This window comes from Spermophilus citellus, assembly GCF_964194105.1.
Source record: "Spermophilus citellus genome assembly, chromosome: 3".
Taxonomy (NCBI): Eukaryota; Metazoa; Chordata; class Mammalia; order Rodentia; family Sciuridae; genus Spermophilus; species Spermophilus citellus.
Window position 1 is genome coordinate 49,000,068 of NC_138184.1, and position 27,813 is coordinate 49,027,880.

Consider the following 27,813-nt stretch of genomic DNA (forward strand, 5'->3'; position numbering starts at 1 on the left):
TGGCAGACTCCACACAGGTTTTTACACACGAAGGCAGAGAGATAGGTATGTGGAGGGTTTCCCTGTTCAAAAGCACTTCTTCCCACACAAGGATTCAAGGGGAAAAAAAAATCCACTCCATATTGGTGGTTTCTTTGGTCTAGGTAGTCTCTGCGGGAGTGTGACTATGACATCTTGGAAGACACACAGAATACCCGACCCTGACGTGTGCCCAGTGAGCCATGTCTTCTACCAGATGTTAAAACTGAGTTTATGATAATTATATAAAGTGTTCCTGAGCCAGTATGTGTGAGTAATGGTATAAATACTTTTTTGCAAGGTCTGCTCCCTATAGAACTTCTCAAGGCCTTTAATACATGGGAGTGCACCCTTAACCAAGACAAGGGAGGCATCTCCTGCCATGCCCTCAAACCCCATGGTGGAGATCTTGGCCAACCAGCATTCACCTGGGTGTGTCATTGGCTTAGGAGTGTCCAAAAGCACAACGGAGGAATGGAAGGGATAGACGAAGAAAAGAGACAGGGTAAAGTGAGAGGGCGAGTTAGGGAAGCAGATATTCACAGACACGGGTATAGAGTAAAGCATGTGGGGGCCGGCGCTGCCTCTAGAGCAGAGTCGAGGATGGGTGGAGCTGTGTCTAGAGCTGTGTCTAGAGCTGTGTCTAGAGCTGTGTCTAGAGAATCAGGATGGGGTGGGCTCTGTGTCTATAGCCAATGAGAGTCAGGCTGGGGTGGGCTCTGTGTCTAGAGCCAATGAGAGTCAGGCTGGGGTGGGCTCTGTGTCTAGAGCCAATGAGAGTAGCAGCTGCCTCCTGTCTCGGTGGTCTCTGTGATGGCACACCCAGACCATACAACTCTGCTAAAAGCAACCAGGTATGATGTCATCACACCGAACTCTCACCCCCTACACACAAAGGGTCTCCCAAGATGGGCTTTGCAGGCACACATTGATCACAAGTGCCCACGCTACAGCCCCACATAGCTCCATACTTGATGTGACACTCTGTGAACTTTTTTGTGAACAAGGGTCCCTGTGTTTTCATTTTACACCGTGCCTCAAAATTCCTGTTGGCCAGTGCTGGGTCTAATTCTGTCCCCATTCTACACTTGAGGAAAATAAGGGTGAGACTGAGAATCATTTTCTCAAGGTCACACAGCAAGCCTTGCCTCTCAGTTCAGCAAGCCTGATCCCAGAGGTCCAAGCTTAACTCCACATAATCTCCAACTCACTCCTCCATCACTGAGACCAGACAGCAGGAAAACAAAAACCCACAGAAAGACAGGCTTCCAAAAATAGATCCTCTAGCTCAGAGTAAACTCCCCCTGCCCTGGCCACTAGGTTTTTGAGATAAAAATTGGGTGAACTTTCAAAATTGTGATAAGGTTTTTCGACATTACCTTGTGGGAAGAGTCTGCAAGATTCAGAGCTCCGCACCCCCAGAAGGCACTCTCCTAGTGTTCAAACGGGAATTTAAAGGGGTGGCCTGGCCCTCTGCCTCGTCCAACTATGTTCTAAACCACTAATATGCTCTTACTAGAGATGTCCAAATACAAACTCACGCATAAATATTAATCACCTTGGAGGAAGGCAAGAGGGAACAGCCTTAGGTTTATAATAAGGGGACTGACTGTGGCCCCTGCCTTTCTAGTTTTTTTCTTTTCCTCTGTAGTCATGCTACCGGCTCAGGATGGAGGTGGAACTGGCCTTCTTTGTGCCAACAGATGCGGATAAAAGAGACTCTAGAAATTAGGGCCAATCCTTGGCTTGAGAGGTCAGAAAAGTGGAATATGAGAAACCTAAGTTTGGAAGTCAGCCTTAATTACCTATCACACACTGAGTGAGAGACTCATCCACCCTGAGCCTCAGTTTGCTCACCTGCAAAATGGCATCAGCCTTTCCTGCCCGGCTACCTGGATTCTAGCTGCAAAGGGGCCTGAATAACCTCTGGCTGGTTCTCCAGCTCCTGGCTCAATCCCTGCCATGGATGTCACTCTGTGTGTGCCTGTTTATACTCAGAACACCCCCAGGGCTTATAGTAACAGCGATACACAGTTACTCTTTCAGAGATGAGAAAAGCAAATCAAAGAAGAGCTTACATCACTGAGAATGTTGAAGGCCTCGTTCAGAGCTATATCCAGCATTCCAATTCCTTTGGCAAAAAGCTTGTCCAGATGCTCCCTGAAGTGCTGAAACAACAAAGCAGAAAACCCATTAGTGTCCATCCTGTCACATGAAATGCCAGCCTTCAGTGGACAGGCACATGTCACAGCAAGACCAATGACACTTAGACCCACACAAACAGAGCTGTTTTTTTTTTTTTCCTTCTACATTCAAAACATAGGAATGCATTGGATATAACATTTATCTTTAATATTAGCTTTGAATATAGTTTAGGGAAAACACGGAATCTTGTGAAATTAATCTGAATTTCCAAATTAACTCTCCAGTTTCATCTCCTGGGACTCTTGACCCATCCTGACCACTTTAGGACTTGGTACATGCCCATCCTCTGGCTCCCCTGCCAAGCTCTTTCTCACCTACTTTTGGGGTCTCAGTGTGGTCATCACCTGCTTCCTGCCCCAGGAGGCATTCCCAGACCACTCATCCCTTAGAATACTTCTCCCATGCTATGCAGATCCACCTTGCACCTTGCTCCTCCTCCACAAACTGAACCAAGTCAACAGCCTGGTCTTTAGGAACTGCATGCAACCCTCAGCCCACTATTCTACAAAACTAGCTCTTGCCTTCCAGAGAACTATTTCCCATGATGTGACTTCCACCAAGAGCCACACTGTCCAAAATGGAAGCCATGAGCCAACTATAGCTATTTACATTTAAATTCAGTACAATTACTCTACATTAAAAATTCTGTTTCTCAATAGCATTGGGCACATTTCAAGTGGTTGTTGGCCACATGTGACTAGAGGATACTGCACTGGACAGTGCAGATGAAAGAACACCACCATTACCAGGACTTTCTGACCCATTGCAGAAAGTCCTGCTGAATAGCACTGACCCATAGATGCATTAGTCATTTCTCCTCCTCATGCCAGTGACTAATGGTGAGTCAGAGGAAGGACTAAGGCCTGTACCAAGTGGATATGTGTGATTCTTGCCTGGTACCCATTCCCCTTCTGATTTTCCTTCTGTCCTCCATGCTTTACACAGTCGGGATGAGTTTAATCTTTCTCCCTTCCAGATGAATGGGTGGGGTCCATTTATCAGGTCTGTCCGATCTGTGAATTCTACCCTAAGGGCCAGTCACAGTCACACAAAGAAACTGACCCAATCTCTGGACTTTTCCTGGAATGCGAGAGAAAATTCTCTTTCCAGCTCAATTGCTGAGAAGTCAGGGAGGGAGCAGGGGTGTCCGCAATCACCTGCTCACACTGCAGGGAAAGAGCTCACCTAGAGGAAGGTGATAGCCAAGGACGGCAGAGCCCACAGTGCTGGGGCCGAGATGGGATCTTATAATGACATGACCTGAGCCCCTCCATCCAGGACTAGCTTCTTCAGATGAGGTAATCAGTAAATTTGCTCTTTTGCTTAACCAGTTTTAGGTGGACTTGAGCCTCTTAATTGAAAACATCCCTGCAGTTCCTCTGCAGGTAAGTGAATCAGTAAATTTGCCCTTTTGCTTAACCAATTTTAGCTGGATTTGGGCCTCTTAATTGAAAGGGTCCCTACAGTTATCTAAAACATCAGAAAGATACTGGATGGTGAGACACCATCTCTGATGAGATTTCCCATATAAAAATGATCCTCCTCATCTCACCTCTGCACCCTTCTCCTCTTCTTGTTCACTGGCATGGTGGCATGGCACTGTGTGGCTCACTGAGGGCCTATGCCAGCCACAGCAAGGTGCTTCATGCACAGCAGGCTCTCGGTGTTCACGTGCCTAATGGCTTAGCAACTGCTGCTTTGGCTGCCAACAGCCAGGAATCATCTGTGATGATGCTAAAAATGAATCCTAGCCACAGGCACCCGAAGGGCAGTTTCTGGAAGGAAAAGGAGCCACCTGCATCTCTCGCCACACCATTAATTTCTTCTCCTCTACTCCCAATTGTTGCCACTGTAAGATTCAGAAATTGTTGTATTTTCAGCAGCTTGGGAGGCTGAGGTATGAGGATCGAAAGTTCAAAGACAGCCTCAGCAACTTAGTGTGACCCTGTCTCCAGGTAAAATATTTTTAAAAGGGCTAGGGATGTGGCTTAGTGGTTAAGTGCCCTTGAGTCCAATCCCCAGTACCAAAAAAAAAAAAAAAAAATATATATATATATATATATATATATATTACATTTAATGCCATCTCATTATCATTGTTGTAGATAAGCAATTGGCAGAAAGACCCTGTGGGTTCTGAAAAAAGAAAAATAAAGAAAGAAACCGAGCTAGGAGTCAGGAACTGAGTTCTAGTCTTGGCTATCCCATCTACCTGCTGTGCCCCATGACAAGCAGCATGAGCTCCAACCAGGGTATTGCCCTGGGGAGTGGGAGTGGGTAGCACCACCTTAGGGGTGGAACAGCAAGAGCCCAAGGCCTCTGAGCGGCAGGTAGGAAATGATTCCCAATCCCCCTCTACCTTTCCAAAGCCTGAAGGAGACACCTCCCTCATTTCCTTCTTAATGCATAGGGGTATGGAGCAGGAAAAAGCCGCCATCCAAGAGAACTCTAGTGAAAGAGAAAGATGAGGCTGTTTTTTTTTTTTTTTTTTTAAAGAGAGAGTGAGAGAGGAGGGAGAGAGAGAGAGAGAGAGAGAGAGAATTTTTAATATTTATTTTTTTTTTTTAGTTCTCGGCGGACACAACATCCCCGTTGGCATGTGGTGCTGAGGATCGAACCCGGGCCGCACGCATGACAGGCGAGCGCGCTACCGCTTGAGCCACATCCCCAGCCCGATGAGGCTGTTTTTATTTCACAGTCACTGAAAGAAAAGACGGTCCCTCCAGGGTTCATGGCAGAGAAGGAAATCAGTGTCAGAGCAGCAACTGAGTAGTCACCACAGGGAAAATGAGAGTGGAGGGTGCTAGCCATCTTTAGGATATTTAGTTAGGGTCCCATTGATACAGGCAAAAGTGATTAGAGGAAAACTATGGTTTTTCAGATGGGGGCTCTGCCCAGGTAACATCACCCATTATCTTTGTGAGTCTGTTACTATCTCATGTCCACACTCTCTGGCTTTTGTCTCAACCTGTATCATTGCCTCAAACTCCGTTATACATACATGATACCATATAGGTGTATCTCCAAGTTCACTAACTCATTAAGCCCCAAGTTTTCAGTTCTGCAGATCCATCAATGAAATTGATACAGATGCATTAAAATAGGTTGGCAGTTATCGCCTAGAATTCATTAAAATTTGTTATAATTCCTAATATTAATACTATCAATAATATTAATCAATATTACCACTAATCATGTACCAATTTTTTTCTCAAAAGAATAGACCTCTAAAAACACAAATATGTTTTTCGAAGTTATCATGAATGATGTATTCAGTGTGCAAGTTGTTTTAGGTGTTCCATGTATGGGATGATGAGACATCGTGGGTTAAAAAGTTTTAAACCTTCCACAAAAGAGAAAGGAGGAGGGAGGGATGAACTGTCTTCAGTATTTGAATATTAAAAAAAAAAAAAAAAACCTAGAAAGCTTTATTCTTCAAACATCTAGGTCAACTTTCTAATTTGCAACTATATAATCTCACACACCCTGGAAAATGACTTATTTTGCCCTTCAAGGGTCAGGTTGTCCAAGTGGATAGGAACAAGGCTGATTGCACTGACTCCAAGCCCTGAGTGTCCTCAAGAGGCCAGCTCCAGGACAGAAGGCTCAGGACTGGTAAGGGGGAGCTGCTCAACAACGCTGCGCCAGAAGGTGGCCAGTTTTCACCATATTTCTGAGTTAAAATCAACAGTTTACTGGAAATGGTGACAGTTCCATTTTATTCTGAAACCTCAATAACAGAAGAAGAGGGTGGCTTTTTATCTTTGCTCCAGGCGACTCATGCAACATATGCTGCTGCCCAGGAAAAGGCCTTGCTTCCAAAGCAATTAGTGTAGCTTAACGCCTGGGGAGATGAACCCGCACGCGCCATGGCTGCCTGTGCCCAGGAGCCAGCGGGCACCGCAGAGCCCGCTTATCTCTGCCAAACAGTCACCACGTCCAGGCCGGCGCAGGATCCCAGGGAAGTCACCTCTCCTTCCACCAGCATTTGATTTAGTTGAATGATACTGATCCCTCTTTCTGTGACAACAGTGCTTATATTTTCTCCCTATGTGATTATAATAAATGTTTGAGTCCTCCCGATCCAAAATGGGGGAGTTGAGTCCAATGTGGACATCAGGAGACAAAATGACCCTGCTGTCCCCAGATCCCTGAAGGCCCATGGTCCTAGCTGTGGTGTACAGACAGATTTAGTGGGAATGAGAGCTAATGGCCACGTATACATGATACCCATCAGGGTCACTCAAGAACTGCAGACCTTAGGAATGAAATTCATACCCATTAGGACACTTGGCCACGGAAAGGTTTCTGAAATTGCCTCACCACATCCTCCAACACCAGCCAACCCTGGCACCGTGACCACCTGCCTGCCAGGCACTGTGTGTTTTTAATACGGTATTTCACCTGATCCTGCTAACACCCCTAAAAGAAAGGTCACAGCTCTATTTTATACATAGGCTAAAGGAGACTCAGCTTGGAGAAATCATTTGCCCAAGATGGCACAGCAAGTATAAAGCTGAGTGGGTTTCAAAGTACCAAGCCCCATACCTACAGCCCTGGGCAATAGAGCCCCTTAACACACACAAGACGCAGCTGTCCCTTTCCATGAAAAAGTGAAGCATACAGTAAAACCATGATCCTGTCCAGGGCTGATTCCATGAGTATGTGACCTATTCAGTGACCCAGAACCCATGCTGAGAAGGACCCCATGTGCGGTTGCATGCTCTGCTGCTGCTGTTTTGAAACTGTTAATAAATTTACCTTTGAATGTGCTGTCTGTAAGTGAAGCCCAATGGAACAATGGAGCAAATATGTGATCCATGGAGATACGTCGCCTGGGTGCCCACTACCCCATTCACATACAGCATTTTTAATGTCCTAGAAACATGGACTTCTGTTGGGCAGCTCCAGGGAAGGTTTTTTTTTTTTTCTCAAATGCACTTGACTCCAGTGAATAACTGTGCACTGTGACTGTCAGGTGTCTCAAGGTATGCATTCATTGACAAACTAAAATTAAGGCATTATAAGAGAGCCCTGAACAGCCTCTCCAATTTCCAGCTCTATCAGAGCTGGACAGTACCAGACATGGTACCATCTGCCTTTCCTAAAAGAGGGATGTGGTTTCCATGAGTCAGGTCAGGCTGTGTAGATGAGCAGTGTCCCAATGATCATGTCTCTCTCATGCCAACCTCCTTGGCAAGATTTCCAAGTAAGCCTTCTGATAGTTCTGCAGTCCAAACACAGAGTGCAAAATCCACTCATCAGAGACCCAGAAGGTGCCCACACCTGTCTTCCAATCTGACTCGGACACCAGTGCCATGAGGTTATTTAATATAAATATGGGCTCTTTGTCTTGATGCAATTCCTTCTGACAAAACACCCTACAACCCTACCCATGATTTCCCCCATGCTCCCACTTAGCCCATGAATTCCGAGGCTGAATTTTGCAGCCTTTTCTTAGCAATTGCTTCCAGGGTGTAGGACCCTGCAAAGTCAGTGCATTGTAGAGGAAAGGTACCATCTTGTGCTCTGGTCACCTCCAAGCCCAGGTTCCCATAAATCAGACTGCCACTTGATTCCAGTGGGGTTGTGGTGTTTCTCAAAGTTGAAAAACAGAATGTCCCAAGAAAGCTGGTAGGAGAGAGGCAGGACCAACCAGCTGTTTGCAATTTGGGGGAGAAAGTACAGATACTGATAGAACCGTGTAGAAGCCATTCCCATTTCTCCTTCCCGTTGTGTAGAACAAATTGAAGTGTCTGAAGGGAGCAGCTGTTTAATGGCAGCGCCAAATTAGAGACAAGATAGAAATCCTGGATGTGAACAATGAATGTTATTTCATACCAGGTATATCAGACAGATTAGCTCCAACTTCATTTCAATGGCAAAAGCGCTAATTATTCCATGCAAGATGATGGTAGTGAGCTCAGAATTGAGGATCCTGTACAACTGGGAACTCTCCAAAGCAGAACGGTACCCTACCTAGGCAGCCCACATTCCCAAGGAACTGCTAAGAGGGACATGCTAATAACTGTGTCCAGAGCAGCCTTTCATGAGCTCATGGTCCTCCTTATGAGGTCACCTGTACTTAGAAGAGCACCTCAGGATCCAGGCTCTGTGAACCTTCAAGAGATGGAGGAAAGCCACACCCCATAGGTTTCCTGGGACAGCAGCACCTGCTTTGTCTCAGCAAGGTACCCCGTGGTGTGTGTGTAAACAGCACATCTTCCTGACATTTGCAAAGGTTCAAGTTCATCCTTCATAAACTTCGTGGAAACCTTGATTTGATTTGAATTCGTTTCTGAGGAAGAACGCCTTCATCAGCTCTGGTGTGTGAGAGCTGACAGAAGTCAGAGTTTCAGTTAATTCCAAACATGGTACCCAGTTCTGTGGATGCCTCCGCTCTGAAGCAATGTGTTTACAGCCGGCATCCAGGGAGCATATGAAGCAGACGCGGCTCTGTGGATGCCAATGGCTCATCCTCACCAAACCATCCCATGCTGTCATGCTGACCGCTCTCTACACCAAACTCAGAGCTGCTGCCCAGTGAGACAGGGGGGGTGGTGCAAAGATCCAGGGCAGAGCCGCACTCGCCCCTGGAACAGTGGCAACGTTCATTTCTGGGGCATATTTTGGCACAGACAAGTGACCCCAGGAGACAATTAAATTAAAAGCTTTTGGGGTGAAATCACTTGGTAGATTTGTGTAGCTTTACAAAACATATTCAATTAAAACATGTTTGTTTCAATGATCCCTCTATTTTGTCAAACTTAATAGGAGTATTAAACTTAATTTTCTCAATTCCTTCCATTCTCATTCAAGTCTGAGAATAAACAAATAGCTTGTATGACACTGTACTTTTTAGGGACATAAAACATTTATTAGCCTAGGCCCTGACTATTTAGGTTCCTAGGATTTTGGTTTTTTCAACCATTACTGTGGTGAACGCCTTTGTGCCTACATCATAGTATATATGTGTAGTAATAATAGTTTGGCCACTTTGTAGAAGGTAAATGATTGGGTCATTTATATATATACACACACACACACACACACACACACACAGAGCTACTGTGGCATTTAATAAGGTAATAAAAAGTACTTAATGCTAAGTACTGTAGGCATTTAATAAGGTAATACAGAGTACTGTGGGTATTTATTGAGGTAATACAAAGTACTTAATGCAGAGTGAGCATATAGCAAGCACCCAGTAAGCACAAGGTCTCATGAGTAGAACACTTATGACTTCAGAAGACTGGAGCCCCCACCAACATGTTGATGCAACCTCATGAGAGACTCTGAGCCAGAACAACCCAGGTAAGCTACACCTGGACTCCTAACCCCTGAAACTATATGATAGTAAATGTTCATTGTTTTGAGCAATAATAGATAACTAATACACCCCCACCTAGTTTATTTTGATACACATTATATTAGTTCATCTATAAATATTTCACTGCAATATATGTGTCTGAAATAAAAAGACTTTAACAAACAAGACCTTAATACACATGTTATATAATGTCAATCAGAGTCACATAGTTTGAACCAGGATCCAAATGAGGTCTATATCATTGTGATCAGTTCAGAGAGGTCTCTTATGCTAGGGTTACTTCCTCCGTTATTTCTCCTCTGATTTTGTTGTTGTTGTTGAACAAATCAGGTTGTTGGTCATGGAGAATATTCCAGAGTCCCTATTTTACTGATTGTTTTCTTGAAGTGTCATTTAACAGATTGTTAGATTTAGCAGCTTGATCAGGTTGCAGTTGGGCCATTTATTTATTTGATATTGAACGTCACTCATGGTACTGATGTTTCCTCAGACAAGTATTTGTGGCCTCCCTGCATTGATGGAAGCCACTGATGCCTGATGCCTAGATTCGTTTATGCATTAGAGGCTGTGACATGGTGGGGTATTTTAATTCCATCACCCCTCCTCATTTATTAGATGAAAATTTTGCAGAAAAAGAAGCTTCCCTCTTGAGCTATTTAGTTATCTGACAAATCACTTGGCCGGGGGTGTGGCTCTGTAGTAGAGCACTTGCCTGGCAGGTGTGAGCCCCTGGTGTACCCTGGGTATACCCTGGGCTCAGAGATCCAGGAAGGAAACAACTCTGTTGGAACTGATAGACATTTAGAGTTCATGTTCAATAAATTATGAGCCAGAATGGTTGTTTAAGGATCAAGAGGCCTTCAGATTCAGAACAAAGATTGTCTAATAGGTTGTGTGGTTCATGATATGGGACAGATGTGCTGATCTCAGAGACCCTCAGATAAGCAGCAGGTGGGCCATAAATTAAACAGGAACACGGACCTCAAAACACAGGGCCATTTACATGCTATAAACAAAACAGTGGTAATCCACAGGAAATTCAACCACAGGACATGAAATCAACAAAGGGCTTTATAGACAACATGCATGCTCCTATTCCAGAAAATTAAGATTTAATCACTGGTGAGGGAAATAACAACTGAAAAATCTCTCCCAGAAGGAATCTTATGACATGATGATAAAGGAAAAAAAACAATTTCTGTCTTTTGAACTCATTCTTGAAAGATTAAAGTTATAGTTCTTTTAAATATTCAAGTTGTTTTTCTAAAGCAAAACACCTGGTTGTAATTACGTAGTCAACCTGACAGGTAGACATATAAATTAATAAATACAACGTACCCTCTAGAGGCCTCACGGCTCAACTAAATATCCACTGTGTTAAGTTTCGCAGCACGGGTCCTCTTTGTGGGGAAGCCTCATGACATTTAGAATTTCTGCCCATCTGAGAATGCTGTTCATGTAGCGCTTCTTCATGTCCCGGGGGTGGTCCATTTTCACAGTGGTCCACTAAGACCTCTACCTCTCAGATCCAGCAGGACCAGGGGCCCCTCCTCTGAACACAGATCACTTATCCCAGCAAGGCGGGATTAGGAGAAACGAGGGATCCGGTCTTGTCTGCCACTGTGGATTGGGCCATTTTAGCTGGCTCACAAATCAAGTTCTCATTTGGTGCTGAACAGGCTGGCAACGTCAGACTAAGAAACAGGACTTATCCCTTCCCAGAGTTTGGGCATCTTCCCAATGCTCTGGAGGTTATCTGTGTTTTAGCTCGGAAGGAAGGGGTTTCATGTGTTTAATTAACACATCTCTTCTAAACTGTTAATTGAGGTTAAAAGGACTTCAGAAAGAAAACCATAATTCCCATCATGCAGAGAAAAAAAGCAAAATATTATCTAACACGGGTATAACAATCTTCATAAATATAAAAAATCTAGGTGTTGCAGTACATCCTTTATTTGGGGTTCAGGCCCTCCTCAGGGCTCCCTGACTTCATCTTCACAAAGCCCTCTGGCATTTCCCTCTGTGACTCGGGGTTCTGGGGCTGCTCCTGATTCCAGTGGACTATGAAGATAAGTCTCTAGAACAAATGGTTCTAGGAGTGGTATGGTTCTGCAAGAGTGCTTCCTTGTTAAATCCACGAGAAAGACCCTGCTGGCTTCCTAAGTCAAGGAGACTTTTATGGTTTAAATGGGAGGTGTACCCCAAAAGCTCATGTGTGAGACAATGCAAAACGGTTTAGAAGAGAAATGACTGGGTTATGAGGTCCTTAATGCAATCAGTAAATTAATCCCTTGGTGGGGATCTATTGAGTAGTAACTCAAGGCAGGGAAGGGGTGGCTGGAGGAGGTGAGAATTGGGAGGATGCCTTTGGGGTACATATTTGCATCTGGAGAGTGGAGTCTCTCTCTCTCTCTGCTTCCTGATCACCATATGAGCCACTTCCCTCCAACACACTCTTCTGCCTCACCTTGAGTCTCCAATGGTGGAGCCGGCTGTGTATGGACCAAGACTTCTGAAACCATGAGCAGCCAAACAAACTTTTCTTCCTCTACAATTGTGCTGCTCAAGTTTTTTAGTCGCAGCAATAAAAAAGCTGACTAAAGCAGATAACTAACCACAAAACATCAGGCCATTTAAGAAAAAGAAACGCTCCTCCAATAGGGGGGCACAGTATGGAACCCACTTCCAGCCCTGCCAGATATGGAAGGCTGGACCTCTAAGGAAACTGAAGGAGGCAACCCTGGGACAGCCACGTGGTGGCAGAATGAATGGCGCTGTTGTGAATCCCACAGGTCCTGGGACACACCGGCAATGAGCACACCTGCACACTGTCTTTCAGTCTCATCCTGGTTAATGGCATCCTTGAGAGAATGTGCTACAGCACATTAAGGGTGAAAGCAAATGAAAGAGAATACAGAAAGAAAATAAGAATTGGAATCAGACCTCAACGGATTATTAAGCAACGGAGGGGCAGGTTTTCAAGAGGGAAAATGGCCACTGGCTACAGTAGGGTCTGAGGGCTGTAGGATTTAGAGGGGCTGAGTCCCAGCAGGAAACGGGTTGGTTACAGCTGGAGGGAGACCTGGGGCAGTCAGGTGAAGGGTTGTAGAGAAGGAAAATTGCAAAACGTTGAGAGCCCATTCTTCTATCCTTCCCCTTGGGGGTTGTTATTTTCCATGTCTTTCAAAGGGTGTGGATAAAGATCATGGGGGCTCAGTACAGGGGACAGACAGCCCAGTGATAGGTGGGGGCCAGGTGGGAGTCCCTTCTGGGCTCTCCTCATCTTCCCTTCCTGCCTTCCCTCTGGCTGAGGCCTGGGCTTCTATTTTATCCCACTGCAATGACTAAGACTCCAACTTTACCACAGACATGGCAGGGGGGTGGGTAAGGGGAACAGTTGTAGATAAGGGAAGTTCCCTGGGGCCAATTTCCATCTCCTCCAAAGGATAAGTTAATATGATACGCAATCTTTTTTTAAAAGGTAAACACTGCTTTAACATTATGGGCACTGAATTCGTTTATTTTTAAAACAAAAATGCCGATGACTCCAATAATACTAGGGACCAACTCTTTTTTTTTTTCTTTTCCTCCTCTTCTCCTTCCACATCCCAGCAAAATCTGAATAGAACTTTCAAGATAGTACCATGTATTAAGTATGACCTGCACCAAGAGAGGGACTCTTGTCCATATTTGAGGAGATTCTGCTCCATTCTCCATCCCTTTTCTGATGTTCCGTCGGGGAAGGGACTGGAAGGCCGTATGCCCCCTGCTTTTTCGGGTTAAAAAAATTTGTCATGAGCACAGAGCAAGCACACTGAATTCACAAAACAGCATTTGAGAGGGAAAAGGACTCCACTGCTGAATGACTCGAATCACTGGGATCTTGAAGACAAATATAAAAGACCAGCTGACCGGGACGATGCCCTCTAGGGGTAAGAAAGTCCCCTGCAGTCTTAGGAGGTTGGACATAAATTGAAAGGTGGAGAATTTAGAATCATTTGAAATTCACTTAGGAAAAAAAAAAAAATTTGTAAAAGCTCCTGAAGCAGAAATAGGGTTTGAGAAATGATTGAAAATTAGAAACATCATGTGACTGGAAAACCGAGCCACTCATTGGGGACACCACCCCCCACCCAACCTTCCCCTACACATCCTTCCCTGGATTCTAAGTCAATGCCAGGGCATGAGTGCTTAACCACATCGTCACAAAGATGGCATGGCCACTGTGTGGTGAAGGAGAAAGACAGGAGGAAAAGAGGTGTTGGATCTAAAACATGGAAAGCTCTAGAATATGGAAGCCAATGAGAGTCACATCCAGTCCCTCAAGTGCTTTGATTTTCAAACAAATCTGCATTAATGTCCATCCGTCAGCTCCCACTGATCAGAATCTTAGGATGGACAAGGAATGGAAATGGAGAGTTTTGAAAAAAGTATGACATGGGCCAGGCATGGTGACACACACCTGTAATCTCCATAACTCAGGAAGCTGAGGCAGGAGGATGACAAGCTCAAGGCCAGCTTCAGAACTTAGCAAGACCTTGCCTCAAAATAAAAAATGAAAATAAAAAGGACTGAGGATGTAGCTCAGTGGTAAAATGCCCCTGGGTTCAATTCCCAGTACTATTAAAAAAGGAAAAAAGGGTTACATGTGATTCCGCTGTGCACTGTTGATTAAAATCTTTTGCCTTAAGAAACTCAATAAGCAGCTCAACTCACAATAGCTAAATTATGGAACCAGCCTAAGTGTCCTTCAACAGATGAATGGATAAAGAAAACGTGGTACATATACATAATGAAATGTGGTATATATAAGAAATGGAATATTACTCAGTCTTAAAGAAGAATGAAATTATGAAATTTGCCAGTAAATGGACAGAGCTGAAGAATATCATGCTAAGTGAAATAATCCAATTCCAAAAAACCAAGGGCCAAATGTTTTTTCTGATATTTGGATGCTAATTCACAGTAAGGAATTGAGGTGCTGCTAGGGAAGAATAGAGTTACTTTAGATTAGGCAGAGGGGAGTGAAGGGAGGGGAGAGGGTATGTTGGTAGGAAGGATAGTTGAATGAATCTGATATTATTATCTTTTGTGCATATATGACTACATGACGGTGTGATTCTACATCATGTACAACCAGAAGAAGTTATACTCCTTTTATGTACGATGTGTCAAAATGCATTCTACTGTCATGCATAACTAATTAGAAGAATTTTTTTTTAAAAAAGAAACACAAAATTAAAATGAGCAGTTTATCCAGAAACAAACAAATGAAAGGTAATAAACTAAGATTCTTGGAGCATTTATTCCAATAGCTGCCAAGTACTTATATCAGGTATTATGGGTTCAATTGTATCTTTTCCCTACACCCCCCAAAAAGATATGTTGAAGTCCTAACATCCAATATCTTAGATTGTGATCTTATTTGGAAAAAGGCCATTGCAGATGTAATTGAGTTAAGTCAATATGAGGTCATGAGGCTGGGCGCCTAATCTAGGATGATTGTGTCCTTGTAGGAGACACAGGTGTGGACATACCCAGGGAACAGACAGCTACACGAAGTTGGAGGCAGAGACTGGGGAGATATGTCCAGAAACTAAGGAATGCCACAGAACTCCAGCTACCACCAGAAGCAAAGAGAAACATGAAAAAACCTCCCTACAGGCCTCAGAAGAAGCATGGCCAACCCACACCTTGATTTCAGACTGTTGACCTCCAGGACTCAAGAGATGAGAAATTGGAATTATTTTAAGCCACCCATTTTATGGTACCTTATTAAAGCAGTCCAAGGAAACTAACACAACAGCATTTCCCAAATTGTCACCCAAAAAACTTACTTGATTAGAAAAAAATTTAAAAAGAAATTATTTAATTCCTTTGGAGACTCACAACGTATGTGAGCATTTTTAAGGTTCTGAGAAGTTCTGCAGCAAAAATTTTAAAATTTGTGAAATCTGTCCTTTCTAAGCTTTGTTGGGCCACAACATCTCCACTTCCCTGCTCCCCATCAACTCACTTAATAACATCTCATCCTTGAACTAAGCCTTTTGGAGAAACTCCAGTGTGTCCAATCAGAACAGAGAAGCATAGTATAGACATTCTTTGTAGAAAACATGGTCGATGCCTGATTTTCACAGCCACTCTTGTCATCTATGTGCCAGTGGGAATTAAGACTTTTCTAACATCTCCACCTCCTACTGAGTTACCCTCTGTATTAGTCAGCTTCCAGCTGCCATAACAAAAACCACCAACTAGGCAGCTTAAATAACAAAAATGTATATTTTACAGTCCTAGAGGCTGGAAGATCAAGGTGTAGGCAAGTTTGTTTTCTCCTGAGGGCTCTTTCCTTGGCTCACTGACATGTCATCTCAGCTTTTCCTCTGTCAACATGTGTTCCTGATTCCACCATGCGGCCTGCGCAATGGTTTCATTAATGAGGTTCTAGGCATAAAGTTAGTTAGAAGAGATCGAAATAAAACACCCAGACTCAGTTACCTTATTTCTATTGCTAGGTCCGAGACGGCTCACCTCTCTGGTTCCCTCCTCTAACCGCCCAGCAGGGCAGCAAGGATTACTCAGGGCTAGCAGGAGAGAGAGAGAGCGAACACGCCTGGGAGTAGCCTTTTATTTGGGGAACAAGAGATTCAGGGGAGAATTCCATCCAATGAAGGTTGGGGGGGGGCTGCACTCCAAGGTCAGGGTCAGTGATTGGGTCCCCGGGGTCAGTGGTCAGGCACACCCCCACACGGATGGGCTCTCTCATCAGGAAAGGGCCGGGAAAGCTTTGACACAGCCAGAGCGCCTCAGACCCTTAACGGGAGCCACCCAATCACGTGTCAGAAATGGCTTCCCACACCTGATCATATTGGATCGGCCCCACCCTATGACCTCAATAAACCTTAATGATCACTTTAAAGGCACTATCTTCTAATACAATCACATTAGCTGTCCTCATACATTAATATGTCCTTAAACATATTAATATGGAAGGACACAATTCAGTCCATCATACCTTCCCAACTCTCAGAGGGCCTAAGCCCTTGTTTTGTAGGTCAGAAAACAGACCAAAGATGTTAAGTAAGTTGCTCAAGGTCACCAGCAAGTACCAGAGCCCAGGCCGTCGACAACCTCAGTGTCAGGGGATCCCTTCACTTCTTAGACCCCCTGCCCAACTAATCCCTTCCATGGCAAGCAGGACTCTAACAACATACATTTCCACAATAGATTCTGCATTCTTTTTTGGTACCAGGGGTTGAACTCAGGGGTGCTTAGCCACTGAGCCACATCTCCAGCCCATTTTTATGTTTTATTTTGAGACAGGGTCTCATTGAGTTGTTTAGGGCCTCGCTAAATTGCCGAGGCTGGCTTTGAACTTGAGATCCTCCAACTCAGGCTCCCAGCATAATACACATTCTTAGTACTTTCTTGTGAAAAAGATATTTGAGCTATCATACACTCAAAGCTCCAAAAGCTACAGCAATCACAGCAGGAGCCCCAAAGGCAGAAGCCACATCTGTCAGAAGTACGGAGGCAACCTCCAGCCATGTGGTCTACACTAGACTTGGCATCTCTCAGTCTGTTGAGGGAAGAAGAAGCTCACAGTGGTTACATGCACAAATTATGGAGCCAGGCCACCTGTGTTCCAGTTCTAGCCCTGAGACTCTTTATTGGTAAAGTTTTTCTCACCCATAAAATGGGGGAAAAAAACACACCAGGGCTGCCAGGTCAGCCCAATAGGTTCACAGATGTATGGTAATGAGCAAAGAGCCTGAAACTAGTAAATATCTAGAAACTACTGGATGTTATTAAGGGAATTTTTAAAACTTTCTATGAAGGTTCAGAAAGCACATCCTCTCTCTGCACAGCCCCAATGCCTCTGCCTTAGGATTTTCCCAATGGTACTCATTCTTGGTGGCAATAGTATCAAACTACTTCAGTGAAAACCTTAAAATTGGATTTTTGAGAAGTAACTGCTCCTCTGGCTCCAAGGACTACACATGGGCAAGATTTTCAAGTTTACTTCCAAAGCAAACTTAAAACAACAACAACAACAAAACAACAACAAATAACTTTTCAAAAACTCATATGAAGAAATAAAGACGATCTAAATAATATCAGAGCAATATTCAGGTAAGCGTGAAGCTGGCATCCTCATTGTGGGATGTGGGCACAGGGGCATTTTGCTCTAATGCTAGTTTAGCCTTTTATATTCAGAGCTGGTGAGAAGTGGGATTGGGGAGGTGGTGAGAGGAGTTCAGGCCCTATCTGGCAGTGGTCCAGCTCCAGGCATCCAAGTTCCCATGAGTGCAGGCCAGGGCTACAAATGACGGGCCATGAAGGCAGTGGGATGGGACCAGGGAAGCCTCTGGCTTCAGCCCTCTTCGTGCACCTGAGAATCCAGAAGCTGAAAGAGACGTTCTCCACTAACAATTCCAGACTCCTGTTGTAACAAGGCTGACTTGATCAGCCTGAATAAGGCTTCTCTTTGGTTCCCCAAAGTGTAAAACAAGAAGCTCATAAGAGCTGGGTAAGATAGTGCACATCTGTAATCCCAAAGGCTTGGGAGGCTGAGGCAGGAGGATCGCAAGTTCAAAGCCAGCCTCAGCAACTTAGCAAGGCCCAAAGCAACTCAGCAAGACCCTGTGTCTAAATAAAATAGTAAAAGGGGCTGGGGATGTGACTCAGTGGTTAAGTGCCCCTGGGTTCAATCCCAGGTGCCAGAAAAACAAAAAAAGAAGAAGCTCACAAGAGGAATGTGCTGGTTGTTGTTATGCGGCCAATGAATGGAAAATATAAAATGAAATAAAGAAAAGAGAAGGAAGGGTGGGAGCTACAGGACATGGACAAGTAAGAATAGCAGCTGATCCTTAGACAACTTGATAAACCCCTTCTCACAATTTGTGCTGTGATTTTGCCTTCAAATAAAGATAAGGAGTGGCTGGGTGCAAGGGTGCACGCCTGTAATCCCAGCAACTAGGGAGGCTGAGGCCGGAGGATCACAAGTTCAAAGCCAGCCTCAGCAACTTAGTGAGGTCCTGAGCAACTCAGTGAGACCCTGTCTCTAAATAAAACATAAAAAGGGCTGGGAATGTGGCTCAGAAGCTAAGCACCTCTGGGTTCAATCCCAAATACCAATACATACATATATACATACATGCAAAGAGGACTAGGTGACTTCAGCTAGAGACCTGGGCCAGACTCAGGTCTCATCTCATTTTAGAATTAAGATGCACTTTATTCTGCTAGGAGAGGATTCTGCATCTTAGTCTAAAGTCACTGCAGAAGACAGGGTCACTCAAATTGAGCTACAATTCGTATAAAATGGCTTCTACTGCACAACTCACGTCTCTAATTCTGATGGGCTGGGATTCACCAGTGTTCACTGCAATGCTGACACTGTCCTGAGATCTTCACATACATTTATGAGCATCTGGATAGGCACTGGGAGAATCAAACGAGGTCTGGGGCCTCTTGGAACTTATTTCCTATTGGGCAGGGGGTGGGGCAGTTGGGGGCAAGATAATGAATGAATGAATGAATGAATGAATGAATGTTGAAGGTGCAGGAGCTTGTAGCAAGTGCTCTGGATAATGGGTTTGGTGAAAAATAGTGATATAGAGAGCCTGGGGTCCCTTGGCTGGATGGTCACTAAAATATGAGTATTTAAGGCATAAAGGAGCAAGTACTAGGACTGGAAGGACCATTGAGCATCTGAAATGGTGGCCCGTGTCCCTCTGAACAACAGAGGCTGGCTTGCAATGGGGTTAGAAGGTGAGTCCACAACAGGACAAAGGCCACCTCACTCATGCATGGCAAGAAACTGGAAATTTCTCATAACCATCATAAGCAAGTAGGTTTTGACCTGTGTTATCGGTTGAATCATAACCTAGGAAAAGGTTGTACTGAAGCCCTAACCCTCTGACCTCAGAAGGTATCCTTGTTTCAAAGGTTCCTTGTAGATGTAATTAGTTGAAGTAAGATGAAATCCTACTGGAGTACGGTGGACCTCTAATCTAATAGGACTGGTTTCCTTATAAGCAGACCACCAGGGGAAGAGAGACACCACCACAGGATTGGAGTGGTACATCTATAAGCTAAGGGACACTAAGGTTGGTGGCAAGCCACCAGAACCTAGAGGGAACAGAGGAAAGTTCTTCCTAACCACTTTCAGGAGAGGCAGACCCTGGTGATATCTCGATTTTCAGAATTCTAGCCTCTAATGCTGTGAGACAATGTATTTCTGCTGTCTTCTGCCACCCAGTCTATGGGACTTTACTGTAGCATCCCCAGCATGGCTCAGGCTGCACAGTTTTCAAGGTCTTGGTGAATTCTACCAAGAGACCACTGGCTTAGACTTCCCTGGGACTTTGAAAATCACAGTTTGCAACAACCCTATCACATTTCTTAGCAGTCATCTCCTAGAGTTTAGACCATGAGAGGCACAGGTCACCCTTATTATCCAGGAACCTCACATTCATGAACCCAATAAGGATTCTGGGCAAGGAGCCAGAGCCCATCTCTCTCCCCTCCAAGAAGCCATGCAGATAAGAGCCACACTCTTACTGAAAACCTTGCAGATTTCTAACTTATGAAAACATTCATTTGCCCAGGCATCAGCATTTCTTTGGTTACAAGCAGCAAAAATGCAGTGTAGCTTGCCATCCGATGAGTTTTCAAGTTAATGGCAAGATTCGGGGCCCCAGCTGCAGGCAGGTGCCATAACTGGAACGAACAGGCCTCTCGCAACTCTTCCCTGTCTTGGATTCTCAAGAGTCCTCAACAGTCAGTCTTTGCTGACCTATTTCATGAGGGGCACAGGGGACCTTGATTTATTAACTAATTGTCTCATCAAGATTGTTAGTAGCAAAGGTGCTACTAGCAATAAAAGACAGAGATGGATGTAGGCCAGCCCAGCCTCCATAAGCAAACAAGATACAAACTGTGACACTATAACACAAGCCATGTGACAGACTGAGTCCCTGTGGCTGGTGGCTCTATATAACAACAGACTCTGACAATGCCATTTTTTTTTTTTTTTGGCACCTAGAGGTGCTTAACACTGATCCACATGCCCAGTGCCCAGTGCCCCCACCCCTTTGATGTTTGACTTAGAGACAGGGTTTTATTGAGTTGCTTAGCGCCTTGCTTTTGCTGAGGCTGGCTTTACATTCACGATCCTCTTGCTTCAGCTTCCTGAGCTGCTGGGATTACAGCTGAAACTAGTTTTGAACTCACAATCCTCCTGCTTCAGTCTCACAAGTTGCTGGGATTGCAGGAATGTCCCACCATGCCCAGCCTTATTCTTAAAATTCAAAACTCAACTGAGTAAAACATATTCTTAAGATTGCCCTCTCCTGACTCCATCCTAGACCTTCAACATCCCATCTCTGCTCTTCTTCTGAACAAATATTATGAGTCCTTCTGTGGGAGACTCGCCTTGTTTTCAGGTCTCTCCTGATTGCTCCTCTACTCCCAGGAACTGCCCTTGTTGCTTAAAGTGGATACCTTAGACCACTTCAGAACCTACCTGACTAGCCTTCCTAGGAAGAAACCAGGAACTCATTCAGGGCAGCCAAGTTCCCAGGCTAATCTACTTACCATGACATTAGTATGTAGTCACATGGTACTTTGCATCTATAGCACATCCTCATGTAGCATATGTGTGCTGTGTAGTGTCTATCCATGTAGTATACACACATGGGCATGGGCACTCACACATGCCACCACTGAATCAGCACTTGTCCCTCTGAAGAGTACATAATTTCTTTCCCTCATTATCCAAATTCAATGCACCATCAAGACCTACCATGTCTATTTCCAAACATGCCCCAGACCCATTCACTGTTAGCCATCTCTATTGTACCATCCTAGCCCAAGCCACCATTCTCTCATGCACCTGGACTCTGAGAAGGACCCAGATCTATGGTCACAGCTTCTAATCTGACCTTATGTGCTCCATTCTCCTTGTAGCACTCAAAGGATCTTTTTTAAATGCAAATCACATCATGCCAATCCTCAATATGAGGTATTCTGATGGCTTTGAGAAGTTGTTCACATAGAGCATGCATGACCTCTTCAGAATAGCCCACGATGTGCCCTTGGCCCACCTCTGACTAGGCCCTGCACAAGGCAAGCTTGCCTCATGCAGGTTTCCTTCCAACTGGTACCTGCTCAAAGAGGTCTTCTCAAACAGTCAACCCACCCCACCCAGTTGCTCTCTGCCAAGTAAACTCTGTTTTACTCTTTAAAAACTCAGCTCTTTCTTCCAATCTGATGGATTCCCTCAACAGACATTTACTGAGTACTGTTAGGAGCTCTCCTGGAGGTCATATTCCAATTAGTGAGGAAGCCAATAAATGACAGAGGACAGGACATCACTCAGCGTGATAAGCATATGAGACAAATGTCACAGAGAGAGAGGATGGAGAGGCTACAGTTTTCAACGGAAAACTCAGTGACAGCACCTCTGAGGTGGTGGCATTTGGTCAGAGAGACCTAAGGTACTGAGAGAGCCAGATCCCTCCACGCAGAAGGAACCCAAGTGCCAAGAACCTGGACTGGGGCAAATCCTGTGGTTTCAAAGGATGGATGGAAGCCACGTGAGCAGGAGGCAATGGGCAGGGGTAAGAGCTACATTCGTACAAAAGCTAAATTTCATTTGGCCCAATTTTAATTCCATACATTTATCCCAAGGAATTCATCAAAAAAATATGTACATAAAGATGCTCATCCCAGCCACTGTTTATAAAAGCAAACCCAGTTGAAAGTAAGCTACCTTTTCAAAAATAAGGAGGTGGGAATGAGGTACAGTCATCTAGAATGCTGCAGAATGTTCCAGGTCTATAAAGGTGATCATAACTTCCTGTTACTTTTAAAAGGCACATACACGTATGTAAGCTACGATTCAAATTTTCCTTTTTAGGGCTGGGGATGTGGCTCAAGCGGTAGCGTGCTCGCCTGGCATGCGTGCGGCCCGGGTTCGATCCTCAGCACCACATACCAACAAAGATGTTGTGTCCGCCGAGAACTAAAAAATAAATATTAAAAAAGAATTCTCTCTCTCTCTCTCTCTCTCTCTCTCTCTCTCTCTCTCTCTCTCTCTCTCCTCTCTCACTCTCTCTTTAAAAATATATATATATACTACCTTTAAAAAATTTTTTTTTCCTTTTTAAAGGAAAATTTACAAGAGCATCGTATATTATGACCTTCCAAATAAACACAGAAATATTGTAGTTGGTTCATTTTCATCATAGAACTACGTGTAACTTACAATTCTATTCCTTTTGCTTGTCCATATTCTTTTATTCTTGGCTATTTTGTGGATCTTTCTTTCTTTCTTTTTACTGTGAAAGCATCATTACACAGACAGCCTCCTTGCTGTGGCTGAGCCCCCTCTTCCCGGCATGTCTGTGTTTGTGGAAGTGTCTCATATTGTGGAATCACATTCTCAGTGCTGCCTTCCAATGTGGCAGCAGTGCCACCTTGGTCTGAACGACTGAGTTGCCCATTGGATGCCCGCCCCTGGACCAAGAGCAGTGTGGGGTCAGGGGAAAAAGAAATGGCCCCTGACTTCCAGGAAGCCAGACTGATGCTCAGGACACAGCCTTAGAGTTGCAGCTAGAATTTGTCTTCTGGGAGCCAAAAAGACCTCCAAGATCCCTCAGAGGAGTGGCCCTTGAAAGCAAGGAAAGTGTTGGATGGATGGAGAGAGCCTGGCGGGGAGGAGATCTCCTGGGGAATAACAAGAACTGAACACAATTGAGAGGCACTGCTTGGAGAATTGCCCAGCCCTGGGCCATGAATGAGGAGGAACCAAGCAGGACAGCTCCTCTCCCTCTCCCCTGAAGCCAACCCTCAGGAGTTGTCCAAGCTGGGGAGCACAGGGGTGGGCAGGGCCAGAGCTGTCTCCCAGCCCAGCTTCCTGATTGATTCTGCCAGAGCTACAAATGCAACCGACTGGCCAATTAGGGCAGAGTTGACTAAAGCTCGCCCACATCTCCAGTTATTTCTTCTTTCCACACATGTGTTGACAGTGACACCAAATAGTGGGGGTACCACATTCCAATTCAAACACCGGGGCTGCCTGAAGAACCCGACCCACTGCACTGCTTCAACTCGAGTTTTAAATCCCAGATTATGAGGACGGTGTGTTTTTTCCCCTCTTTTTATTGGTGCATTATTATTGTTCATAGGGGAATGGTGTTTTTTGAAGGGTCCCCGTTCAGCCTCCTTGTAGGGTGCAGGGAAAGAAGTTGTCTCTTCTCATGGTCAGATAAAGTTTTACATCATCATGAATGAAGCGCAACAAACCAAATACTTGTTTTTAAAATGACTATTTTTAAATTATCAACACTGGGTGGTGGCTCATGCTTGCAATCCCAGCAGCTCAGGGGGCTGAGGCAGGAGGATCCCGAGTTCAAAGCCAGCCTCAGCAACTTAGTGAGGCCCTCCGCAACTTATTGAGACTCTGTCTCTAAATTAATTAATCAATTAATTAATTTAAAATAAAAAGGATAATAAAAATTGGGCACCTTAAACCTCAGTCTCTTTACCTTAAAACAAAAAAATTAAAAACTTTACTATAATTTAAAACTCTCTTCTCCCATTATTATTTAACTATTATTCCAAAGTAGGAAAGAAGAAATAATTTATTATCAGAGCTACTAAAATTGAGTCCAAACCCAGGACAGGGTTGGCACCATGGCAGTGTGACTTGTGTAGTAACAGGCACCCTGTGCTCAGAAGGGCACCTCATTGAATTCATGGCCTGCTCTTGCTCTGCTGATATTCTTAAAAGTTGTTGAACAAGAAGTTTTACATTTTAGTTTATATTGGGTTCTTTTCTTAGTCTGTTTTCTGTTGCTCTAACAAAATACCTGCAGCTAGGTAACTTATAAAGTAAAGGAGTGTATTTGGACTCATAGTTCTGGAAGTCCAAGCACATGGTGCTGGTATCTGTTCAGCTTCTGGTAAGGAATTGGAATGGCTCCGTGCATGTTGGAAAAGCAAGCAGGCAGGCGTGTGCAGACCAGAGGCACATGTAAAAGAGGGGACATGCCAGCTCGCTGTAACGACCTGCTCTCTCAAGAACTAGTCAATCCCATTCATTTATCCAGTCTTTCTAGAAAGACACCAAACCTTCTCAAAAGGCCCCGTCACCTCTCAACACCATCACCCTGGGGCCAAAGTTCAACGTGGAATTTTAATGGAGAAAAAAATATATTCCAATCATAGAATGGTTGTGGGCACTCCTGATGGCATTGGGGCTTAGCGTAGACAGGGACAGGAACTAGACACCTCAGCAGAGGACTGCTCCATTTTTTTTTTTTTTTTGTCTCTACACAAATGCTTACCAGCGTTCGTCCATACCCAGTTTTATTTACCAGTGTCTTAAAAGGCTAAAATGAAGAAAGAGTATTTTTCTTTTCTTAGCTGGTAACTGGACAAAGAAATCTTCACATTTGTTAGATTAATATGCCAATGATTTAAAACTAGCCAGTGTTAAAGAACAGGTAGAAATGAATATATTTAGAAGGCAACTCCTAACCATGAAACATATTTATTTATTTTTTAAAATTTTTTGGTACTGAGGATTGAACCGGGGGTGCTCAACCACGGAGCTACATTCCCAGCCCTTTTTATTTTGAGACAGGGTCTCATGAAGTTGTCGAGGCTGGCTTAGAACTTGTGATCCTCCTGCGTCAGTCTCTGGAGTTGCTGGGATTATAGGCATGTACCATTCTGCTTGGCAGTGTGTTTAATATTTTAACTCCCTAAGTGAGTCAGACATTTCAGTCTGACTGACAGTAATAATAAGAGACCAGAAATGCATGGAACTTCTGCATTCAAACAAACCCAAGGAAGGATGCTAGAGTTTCTTGTAGAGTCTCTTGAGTCTTTGATTTGGAGTTGTGCTGGACCAGAGTGGTGGCTATCAGTATGTTGATGAACAGACTGCCACAAGACTTTCTAGAAGCTAATAAAAACATCAGAGGGCTCCAGGCTGAGGGGTTCTGATCCAGTGAACTTCATGTGGACCCAGACATCTATATTTTTTTAAATGCTGTTCATGGAATTCTCAGGCCCAGGCAAGTATTGGTCATTAGAATGGGAATTCAGATAATGCCCAAGTCCAGATGGAGATAATCAAATGTACCCAAGTCTCATGCTGCATGACATGTCTTCAGTGAAAATGTGGTAAGTGTATAGTCTTGGGCAATCACTTAGGATCATGCAATTCCTTGTGCAAGACTTTGGACAGACGATACAGATGGCACACACACACACACACACACACACACACACACACACACAAATGGATTTCTATGAAAATACATCAGAAGTGAAGAAATCTCTGGGCAGAGAGATGAAGCTCAAGTTCAGGGAGCGTAATGACAGGGAGGCTCCAATCTTCGGGTCCAGGCTGTACTCAGGGGGAACTGCTCCATCAAATACCCACATCTTCCACTCTCGGCTCATTAGACACACACACAAAGTAGGGGACTCTTCACAACTGGGGAGGAAGAGAAGCCAAAAACAAGGACAGCAGGAGGCTGGATTTATAAGTCGGCTCCCTTGGTGCCTCACAGCACACCACATCATCTTGGTTACTCTGCAGTTGGCAGATCCCAAAACTGGTCCTTTCAGAAAAGCTGGGTTGGGGCTTCTGACCCCTGCAGTGGAATGATAATGAGAAACCAGCTCCAACCAGGGCGAGCTGATGTGTGTAGGATGTGCCCCTTCAAGACCCAGCTGGCTGCTAAATGAGGTCAATCCAGCTCGACCCAGCAAGAGTTTGAAGTAAATACCCAAGAAAGCTGCTAGACTTCTGACAAATCTTTTAAGTATTACCAACAGAAGAACATCTATCTCTAAAAATAAGAAAGACAGCTACCCAAGTGGAAATACCTTCTGTCTGTGCAGCGGGCATGTTTAATGGAGAAGAGGCTCCTGAATTAGCAGCTTGGCCCAAACACAGAGCCAGGGATGCTGGGAGGTTTTAGGAGAGAGAGAGCAAACTCCCAGGCGGTCTTTTCCATTATGTTTAAGCTTTTACCCAGTCAAGCCATTAGGTTCCAAGGCCCTACCCCAGGAGGTAACAGGCAGCATCACTGGTACCTTATTGGCGAGAAAACAGCTCCTTCCTGGGAAATGCTTTCAGGACCAACTTCAGCTTCTAAAGTGCTTCAGGCAGCTATGTGACTGACCATTTGGGGGCCATGCACAGCTTGTGCCAGCTGGCTTTATAGCTAGGGCCTCTGGCCAGCAGAGCACAGGGTCTGAGCCTGGCATCTGGACAGTCTTCCCCAGGTTCAGTGATCACAGCTAAGGCAGAGACCCTGGCAGTGCCCCTCCTACCCAAAGGCTCCGCCATGTGACTGGGGGGCCAAGATGGGAGGATGAACCAGACCTGAGGACCTGACCCAGACCTGAGGATAAGCACAGAGTGAAATCACTCAGCACTAAAAGCTTCAGTGATTTCTCATAGCTCATTTCAAGCAGGATTGGCAACAGGCTTAATTCTGCAGAAATAATTATCAAATTAGAAGACAGGCCACAAGGTTGTTTTTCAGCCTTGACGGAATAATCTGCATATGAAAGCCTTTTGTTTGGGCTGTCAACTTCTTTTTTTCTTATTAACAAGTTACTTTATTTACTTGAAGCACCAGGAAGGAAAAAAAAAAAAGACTCATGTACATGCACATATAGCTCCCTACTAATGGAATCCACAGCACAATCAATCCAATTGTCTTCTACATGAGATCACCTCCCATGATACAGAGTAGCCATAGCCACATCAAATAGAAACCCTGAACTTGCAGGCTGCTCTCATATGAAATTGCTGACATTTGACCATTCTGGGATCTACAAAAATAGCAACTTCATATGCTCCCTCCTAACACCTTTGTATTCTGAGAAAGTCACCCTGGATTCATTTCATCCATTATCAAATATGAGCTCCAAGGGTCTGATTTCCTCTCCCACAGAGTCTGTGATGAACAAATGAAAGGAGAGATAAGAAGAGGCTTTGGAAAGCAAGGAGCTGCACCCCAAGTGTAAGGGGATGGCATGTGTGTACTCCTGTTATCCTCATTGCATTCACAATGTTCTCGACGGTTATAAATAGAACAGCCAAGGCAGCTGTACCTGCAAAGTTAACTCCATGGGGCAGATTTCAAAATGCATGGGAGGGTACCTCTTGCGGATCTCACTTTCTTTGATGTCTTCCTATCAATGACAGCTGCCAGAGAGCTAACATA

At 44.5% G+C, this 27,813-nt stretch overlaps 1 protein-coding gene across 2 annotated transcripts in view; it reads right to left on the reverse strand.

The window, feature by feature from the left end:
- Positions 1-27,813, reverse strand: part of CACNA2D3 (calcium voltage-gated channel auxiliary subunit alpha2delta 3) — an 890,062-nt gene that overhangs the window by 434,144 nt on the left and 428,105 nt on the right. For both annotated transcript variants that reach the window (XR_014021224.1, XM_081287674.1), the window contains exon 10: positions 2,097-2,186. Coding sequence is in view for 1 of the 2 variants with exons in the window: in XM_081287674.1 (XP_081143800.1) it covers positions 2,097-2,186 (90 nt within the window). In the remaining variant the exon portion in view is untranslated. The remainder of the gene's footprint in view (positions 1-2,096; positions 2,187-27,813) is intronic.